The sequence below is a fragment of the Sciurus carolinensis genome, chromosome X (assembly GCF_902686445.1).
Source record: "Sciurus carolinensis chromosome X, mSciCar1.2, whole genome shotgun sequence".
NCBI lineage: Eukaryota > Metazoa > Chordata > Mammalia > Rodentia > Sciuridae > Sciurus > Sciurus carolinensis.
In genome coordinates, this window is record NC_062232.1 from 1,920,236 (window position 1) to 1,928,983 (window position 8,748).

Consider the following 8,748-nt stretch of genomic DNA (forward strand, 5'->3'; position numbering starts at 1 on the left):
GGAACCTTTGGAGAAGCAGCTCAGTAGTGTGGGAACAGAAGAAGCAGGGATAGGAAACGGTGCGGCTTCTCTAGAGAACGCAGGGCAGATCCTGCAAGAGGACAGACCTAGAGTGACCTCAGGCTTCAGCAATTCCACGCCTGCACGTTACTTCAACGGGAAATGAAAGTTGGTTTTTAAGGGTTACCGCGAAGTCCACAGCGCTACCATTCACACCAGCCAGGAGCGCAAGACAGGAGGGAGGAAGGGGTTAATTTAGCAATCACCATACTTTTGTCCTTTGTCCTGGGAGGATTCTGGCACCTGTCCTTGGAGTGGGTGAGCTGCTGTGAGTCCTCTCACTACGGCACTGGCTTCCGGGAGTCTCCAGAATCATCTCTTGCACTGAGAGAGACCTGGGCTTTATGGGTTCAATTGTAAATGTTCCTCCCCAGACACCTAGGTTGAAATGGTGATCCTTTGGGATTTCAGGATGTGGCCGGGTGTCTTTACAGAGGTGAGTGAGGAGCAGTGAGGTCCCCAGGGTGGCCCTGACCCCAGGACCTTGGGACATGCCTGTGTGTGTGGAGATGGGTCCTTAGAGAGGGTAATGGAGGTGCAGTGAGGTCCCCACGGTGGCCCTGACCCCAGGACCTTGGGGCATGCCTGTGTGTGGAGATGGGTCTTTACAGAGGTGAATGAGGAACAGTGAGGTTCCCAGGGTGGCCCTGACCCCAGGACCTTGGGACATGCCTGTGTGTGTGGAGATGGGTCCTTAGAGAGGGTAATGGAGGTGCAGTGAGGTCCCCACGGTGGCCCTGACCCCAGGACCTTGGGACATGCCTGTGTGTGTGGAGATGGGTCTTTACAGAGGTGACTGAGGTGCAGTGAGGTTCCCAGGGTGGCCCTGACCCCAGGACCTTGGGACATGCCTGTGTGTGTGGAGATGGGTCTTTACAGAGGTGACAGAGGTGCAGTGAGGTCCCCAGGGTGGCCCTGACCCCACAGGACTGGGGTCCTGGTAGAAGAGGAGGTGAGGACACAGACGCACACAGAGGGACGACCCTGTGAGGACCCAGGGAGAAGACGGCGTCTGAAAGCCCAGGAGCGAGGCCTGGGGAGGAGCCGGCCCTGCCCACGCCTGGACCTCGACCTGCAGCCTGCGGAAATATTACAGGAAAAACCCTGTTGAGTCCCCTACTCTGATATGGTGACCCTAGTTGACCAAGAGAACCTCAGGCTGCATCCCCTCTTGGAAGGACTCTGGAATAGTCCCCAAATGTGACCACTGGCCACCTTGAGACCCTGCGACCCTGAGCCCCTCTTCACAGGTGCCTATAGCTGACCATCTGGTGTCCACGGGCAGCGGGCACCTATGAAAGTCCTGAGAACCCCGGGGAGAGGCTCCTCACCCCCCTAGGACCCCATCTCCCAGGCCCGGAGGACCTGGCCACCAGGGTCCTTTGGACGTCCACCTCTGTCCGTCTGCACCAGGCAGACTCGGTGCCTCTGCCCTGACCCCAGGTTCCGGAAGCTCACAGGCGACCACGGAGGAGCCGGTTCTCAGGTCCCACGGGACCGAGCATCAGAGACGCATGGCGGGTGGTCCCGGATGCACAGCGCGCCCGGGGTCCTCAGGGCACCACGGCGGGGAGCGTCCGCCGCCCTCCTCTGGGGTGGAGCACCCGCCGGCCTCCGAGCCGGCCCCAGACCAGCCAGCTTCCCACTTCCTCTTCCCTTGGCGGCCACCGTCCTGCGCCGGCCTATGTCCTCCCGTCCAGTCCCGCGACCCTCCCTGCCCGTCCCTTGCCTGTCGTTTCACGAGCTTCTAGAAAACCAGCTGAGTGTCCAGCAGAGCCCGGCTCCCTGCCTGCTGCCCGGGAAGCACAAGGTCCATGGAGACTCAGAGCTGCCCGTCCCTCAGGATGCTCCCAAATGACCGTCATGGACACACAGACAGACGGACAGCGCCTTCCTCCTTGGCGCTTGGCTGGACGCGGGGTTTCCCGGAGTGGGAGACTGGATGGCAGCTGTGACGTCCCGGGCAGATGGGGACACGCGCTGTCACTCACGGGCAGCTGTGCCATAGGGCGCCACCTCGCGGGACAGAGCTCCGGCCTCAGTCGCGGGTAACAAGGTCACAGGGAGGAGACACCGAGTCCTCCCCACCCAGAGGCGGCCGGGCGCGGGCGACACCCGGGTGCAGGGTCCAGGGCTGCCGGCCGCACGCCGCCCCTGGTCACCACGGTTCCCTGCGGGCGGGGCTGTGGCCCAGGGGCAGCGTGGAGACGGCACCCGCTTGGGGACGAGAAAGCCAAGGCGGACGAGCCGAGATTCCCGCAGGTCCCCCGGAAAACGAGAGCGCTCCACTCAGAACCAGGACGAGGCTCCGGGAAACCCAGCTCGCGGTCCCAACTCCCTGCTGCGCGGGGAGGCGCCCGCGGAAGCTTGTCCGCGCTGGACCTGCTCCCAGGACTGTTACCCTGGGGTCCCTCGGGTCACCCTCCAGGACGGGCGGATCCAGCCCGCAACACGTCTGCTGGTGACCCACAGAGAGCCACGCGCCACCCACGTGGCCAGCCCGGGTGACGAGGAAGCGTCTCGCCCTGGGGACTTTAGGAGGGGACGCCTTGGGCCTGGGATGGGGGGACGGGCAGCTGAGGTCATTTCCCAGGCGAGAAGGCAGATGGGAGCAGAGAGAGGAGCCAGCCCAGGCTGCAGCAGGTTCAAGATGGCGCCCCACGGCTGGGCCACCTGACAGCCAGCTGCAGCCGGGATGCACCACGAGCCAGGACCAGAGGAGACCAGAGCCTGGGGGGGGACTCGTGCGGCTGCTCGATGGGGGACCATGGAGGCAGAGATGGAGGACAAATGGAGAGAGCGAGGGAGGCCCCACCCACGTCCCTGGCTCTGCTCCACCAGGAACTGGAAAGATGTCAGTCATGCAGTGAGTGACAGATGCCAGCTCCGAAGCAAAGCCAGCACTAACCCTAACCCCACCCTGCACCGTCCAGGACCCGGGGGAGCCACCCAGGGACGCAACTGGCCAAGCCCTGCGGCGGCCGGAAAGGGGGCAGCTGGAGGTCAGAGACGGGACAGCAGGCACAGAAGGTGGGCATGGCGACCGACTTCAGTGGACACACAAATGTCCTAGAGCCTCAGGACAGGAGGGTCCACAAGGACAGAAATTTATCCTCTCATGGTCCTCAAGGCCAGAGTGCGGACGGGCACATCCCCAAAGGGGGCTCCGGAGGTCCTTCCCGCCTCTCCAGCTCCTGGGCTCCAGGCGGGAGCCTCTGCCTCCGTCTCCACGTGGCTCCTCCTCTGTGTCTGTGTCTCCTCTTCTGTCTCTTGTGAGGACACGGCCATGGCCTCAGGGCCACCCTGACCAGGAGGGGCTCCTCTCAGGGTCCTGCACTCACTGCCTCTGCAGAGACCCGTGTCCACACCAGGTCCCCTGCACAGGTTCTGGGCCAAGATGTGGACAGGACCAGCCTCTTCCCATGGTGTCCAGCTGCCTCCACGGGCTCTAGGAGGCTCCTTCCTGCCTCTCCAGCTCCTGGGCTCCAGCCCCAGCCCCAGCCCTCCAGCCTCTGCCTCCGTCTCCACGGGGCTCCTCCTCTGTGTCTGTGTCTCCTCTTCTGTCTCTTGTGAGGACATGGCCATGGCCTCAGGGCCACCCTGACCAGGAGGAGCTCCTCTCAGGGTCCTGCACTCACTGCCTCTGCAGAGACCCTGTGTCCACACCAGGTCCCCTGCACAGGTTCTGGGTCCAGATGTGGACAGGACCAGCCTCTTCCCATGGTGTCCAGCTGCCTCCACAGGCTCAGGGAGGCTCCTTCCTGCCTCTCCAGCTCCTGGGCTCCAGGCAGCCCTGGGCATGATGGTCGAGCAAGAGAGAAAGAGGCGATCCGTGAGCAAGTCACGGGACCCGGAGCCCAAAGTGAAGATATTTCAGGGCAGAGAAACCTGACGGGAAGCACTTCGAATCTGAAAGCCGTTTATCATCAATTATTCCTTCCGATGTGCCAGCGTTTAAGAAAAGAAAACTTAGGATTTGGGGACGGCACAAAGAGTCCTCATTTCACGCAGGTACACAGGGTCTGCACCGGGGAATTTGCTCTTCAGGTGGAACTGGGTGGTGGCCTCTGCCCAGACAGGCAGGTTACAACCCTCCGTCTGCAACAGGAGTGTCCACCTCTTACCCATGACGAGGAACAAGATCTGCAGCTGCAGGACAAACAAGGTGCCACGTCCCCATGCTGGTCAGCGTAAAGATCTGCCTCCAGAGGAGACACTGCCCACGGTGAGACTGGCTTCAAGCAACCTGAGAACTCCAGGTACCGTTTCACAATCCCCTGCGAGTCTGGGGCCATTTCAACAAATGTGTGTAAAAGAAATAGGATCTAAGAAAGACCTCCGGAGACCTCCTCATCGTCTGCATCTTTCCCTTGAGCACGTGGCGAGAGAGACTGGCCAGGTACACTGGTGCATGCCTGTCATCTCAGCAGTTTGGGAGGCTGAGGCAGGAGGATCGCAAGTTGGAGGCTAGCCTCAGTAACTCGGCGAGACCCGAAGCAACTTGGTGAGGCCCTGTCACTAAATTTAAAAACATGAAATAAAAAGGGCTGGGGATGTGGCTCAGCAGTTAAAGTGTCCCTGGGTTCGATCCCTGGTACCTACCCCCCAAAAAGAGAAAAGGAAACAGAGGTTCAAGAAAGCCAAGAACCGATATCTGGATGAACTTGCAGACAGGTTCACAGAAGGGTGTCTGAGGTGCAAACTGATCTCTCCCTCACAGCATTTATGAAGGCTCACCTGCGTCTTTTTAATCTGACCTACGCAGAAACTGAGTCTAAAGGGATCATTTCAAGTCGTGGAAGAGTCCTGGGGCTGCCTGGCGGGAACAGAGCCGTCCTGATCTAGGAAGCCTGTGTGCATCTTCACCTGCCCTCCATGTTTCTAGGGACACCTCTGTTCTTGCTCGGGCGAACAAGCAAGGCTTGCTGATGTACCAAGGAGAAATCTGCAAACCATTGTTTTCTCTAGTGATGGTGCCAATCCTAGGAAGCCAGAGATTCCAAACCTAGGAAATGAGCCTTTAAATAAGAGCCATTTCCAAAATCCGTCCAGGCACCAAAATACCCGGCACCACCAAGACTTCTCCTGACGACAAATCGCGCTATTTCAAGCCAGTGAGGGAAAGGTGCTGGTCAGTGAGGAAGACTGGTGTTTTCCTGGAAGCTCAGAAAGACCTTTCTTCCGCGTTCACTGCCGGCCGCAGTCTACAGGAGCCTGTGAACCGGGTCTTCCAGGTTGGGACTTTTGCTCAAAAGTCTTATCTTGGGTTGGGGTTGCGGTTGGGTGGCAGAGCGCTTGCCCAGCATGTGTGAGGCCCTGGGTTGGATCCTCAGCACCACATAAAAATAAATGGATGAAATTAAGACACTGTGTCCATCTACAACTAAAAAAAAAAATTTTTAAAGTCTTATCTTCCCACCATCTCTGGTCTCTGTGGTCCGCAGGACTTGGCCAAGTCAGGCAGAAGGAACTGTGCCTTTGATTGACAGCCCGGAAAGGCGCAGGGTGTTCTCAAGGTCCAGCCAGCGATTCTGCTGGGGGTGCGGGGAAGGGCCAGGAGCCCAGGCTGGGGTGCTCCCTGGTGACCAGGAACATCCATCACCCCCAGGAGGGAACGAGGGACAGTCGGGAAGCACAACCGAGTGGCACAGGACCTGCCAGCTGTCCGTCCCAAGAACCCCAGAGTTCAGAATGAACTCTTGCCAAGGTCAGTGATGGACGGTTCCAAGGGACAGAGTCTGGGATAAGGAAAGAATGTGTCAGTGTGTCCTGAGTTGTGTCCTCTCTCTGGTCTCTGTGGATGGGCTGAAGTCACCCAAAGCGGCATTTCAAACAACAGAGGCCCCCAGAGGAGATTCAGAGACCCCTTGGTACGGGCTGGGACCCCCTGTAGGAATCTGGAAAGGGGGCGGAGGGCCAGCGGAGCTGCAGAGAATCCCGGTCCACGCACGCTGCGCGCTCAGGCTGCCGGACGGGGTGGCCCGGACACAGGATCCCCGGGGCTCTAAGAGGCTGCAGATCTGCGTATTTTTCAGGTGTATTCTTGTTCTCTGGGGACGATCACTCACACCCACCACCGGGCGCACAGGCGCGCCTGCGTCCCGCTCTCCTGCCCGGAGTGCGCAGGAGGCGCAGTGATCCCAGGGCCCTGTAGCAACGCCCGAGCATGTTTTTGTGTTGACAGAGAAAGATGCCGGACTGGGCGGAAGCAGCAGCTGCCCAGCCCTGCCCAACCCCCCGAGTCTCTAGAGGTGGTCCCCAGAGGCGGCCAGGCTGTGTTTGTGAGGATGAGACTCACCCACCCCGCACCCTGTGCCAACCTGCTGTCAAACAGACCGGGCCTTCAGTGCCCGCAGGCTCCAGACCCCTGGCCTCTGCTGACCTGGCCTCCAGACCCCACTGATGCGGTGCCAGGGCCCCAGAGGAATACGGGCTGGCAGGCTGTGCCGGGGACAGGCTACCAGAGTCCAATTTCCACAGCTGACTTGGGTTTCCACCTCTTGCGAGAGCCGGGCACCTGGGGAGTGGCGGCCCCGCCCTGCCTGCCTGCAAAACAGAGGCAGCTCTGAGATCAGTCCCGCCTGGGCTGGTCCGCAGGGAGAGAGGGAGGGGACAGGAGAGAGGGAGCAAAGAGAGGGCCCAGGAGGAGAGGAGGAAGAGGGCGAAGATTACAAGAAAGGAGAGACAGAGAGAGATGGCAGAGGAGGAGGAAGAGGAGCAGGAGGAGGAGGGACAGGAAGGGGCTCCACCCACCCTGGTCCCTTCCAAACTCGGACTTCCCCAATGACCCGTTCCCTGGGGACCAAGCACCGCCACACAGAAAGGAAAAGAAGAAGTGCCCAGCCTTGCTCCTCAGGGCTGTGGACGTCCGTGTCCCGGTGCCCAGGGGTCCTCTCAGCCCTGACCTAGGGCCCCGGGCCCCTGATAACCCCCGGCCGCCTACTTTCTTGCCAGGAACCCGGGGCAAACCCGCCAAGCGCCTGGGAAGCACGCGCACCCCACGGACACACCCAGGCTGTCCCGTGCCCTCCTCCGCTTATTTTCCTGGCCAGCAACAAGTCTCTGTGACACCCTTAGCAACAGGGCGTCGCTAAGAAGCCGCGGGCCTCCGGGTGCCAAGGGTTTAAATGCAGCGCCCACGATCGGCCGGACATTCCGACCCACTCAGAGCGGCCGGATCCACCAAGCCCCTGCCTGCCCAGGATCCCAGCGCCCGGAGAACTTGAAACTGACCTTTCCAGCTGCCCGGTCCGGGTCCAGTTCAAAGGCAGGGGGCAAAGCAAACGCACAAGCGTCCTTTAATAAAGGAATCCCAAGTTTCAGATGCACAAGACAGAAAGGCACAGGGCGTTGAGGCGGTGCCACTGGTCGTTCCCAAAGCGCACCCCACTTCCCGTAGGCGGCAGGCCACCGGGGCGCCCAAGCCCGGCGCCTCACGCACTCAGGGGTTGGGGGGTCCTGTCCCCTCCACTCAGGGCTGTTCTCCCACTCGACTCGGCGAGAGGCGACCCTGGGGTCGGTCCGCAGACGCCCTCTGGGCCGGCGCCTGCCCCTGGGGTTCGCAGCCCGAGCGGGGCGCACACGGTCCCCAGTGTGAGGTGGCTCCCAGCAACTTCTGTGACGCTCCGCAGCCCCGTCGCCAGGGCGGCGTATCTATGGGAGAGCGAGCCATCGGAAACTTAGGTAAGGCGACCGGGGCGCGGGGTGCGCCTTCCAACTATGGAGGAAACTCAGGTGCCGGGCTGCCCGGCGCCAGCAGCCGAGCCAGAGAGGCCGGGCCCGGGCACCTGGGGCCCTTTGTCTGATCCCAGCGCCCCGGCCGCCCCGGAGTCCGCGCGCCCTACTCACCCACGGTGGCCAAGATGTCGAAGTCCTGCAGGGAGTAGCCGGGCGGCTCCGGCGAGGGCGCCTCGGGGCTGGGGCAGGGCGCGGGCGCCCCGTCGGGCTTGCGCTCCGCGGCCGCCGGAGGGTCGGTGCGCGCCGCGGCCGCCGCGCCCAGCCCGGGCGCCTCCATCCGGGCGCGACCCCGGCCGGGGGGCGCCGACTGCCGGGCTTCCCGGGACGCAGCCTCGGAGGGCGGCGCGGCGGCGGCGGCGGCATCAGCGGCGGCCACCCATGCGCGTCCGGGTGCGCGGCCCGGCGCGGCGGGCGGCGCGGCGGGGACAATGGCGGGGCGCGGGGCGGCGCTCACTGCAGCAGCAGCAGCAGCAGCTGGTGCGAGTAGCCGGCGGCCTCCGGGGCGGGGCGCGGGGCGGGCGCTGGGGGCGGCGGCGGCGCGGCCGGGGCTGGGGGCGCGGCTGGAGCCGGCGGGCGCGAGGCGGGGTCGCGGCCGCGGGCGCCCCGCTGCCTGTTCATTCCTCGGGTCGCGCACCCGCCGCCGGCAGCGCTGGCCCTGCGCTCGCGAGGCTGAGGGGACGGGCGGAAGCAGCCTGGGCGGGGCCCTGCCCTGCGCCCGCCGCGACGCGCGGGGCCGGACTGGGGGCGTCGCCCGGGCCGCCGCGCTCCGCCCCCCGCCCCGCCCCCTGAAGCGCCCCGCCCCGAGCAGCGGGGCCAGAACGCTGGGAGGTGCCGCTGCCCGTCTGCGCCCCGGCCGCGCCCACTGGGGGTTCCCCCCCCCCCTCGGAGCTCCTTGGCGACGCGCGCGCCCGCCCCGCGGGTCACCACGCCCCGGCCCCCAGGGCGGGGAGG

At 63.4% G+C, this 8,748-nt stretch overlaps 1 protein-coding gene across 1 annotated transcript in view; it reads right to left on the reverse strand.

The window, feature by feature from the left end:
- Prkx (protein kinase cAMP-dependent X-linked catalytic subunit) overlaps positions 1–8,497 on the reverse strand; it is a 60,660-nt gene extending 52,163 nt beyond the window's left edge. Inside the window, exon 1 of the mRNA XM_047535806.1 lies at positions 7,909–8,497. Coding sequence (XP_047391762.1) covers positions 7,909–8,074 — 166 coding nt within the window. The 5' untranslated portion in view covers positions 8,075–8,497. The remainder of the gene's footprint in view (positions 1–7,908) is intronic.
- Between the last annotated feature and the right edge of the window lie 251 nt (positions 8,498–8,748).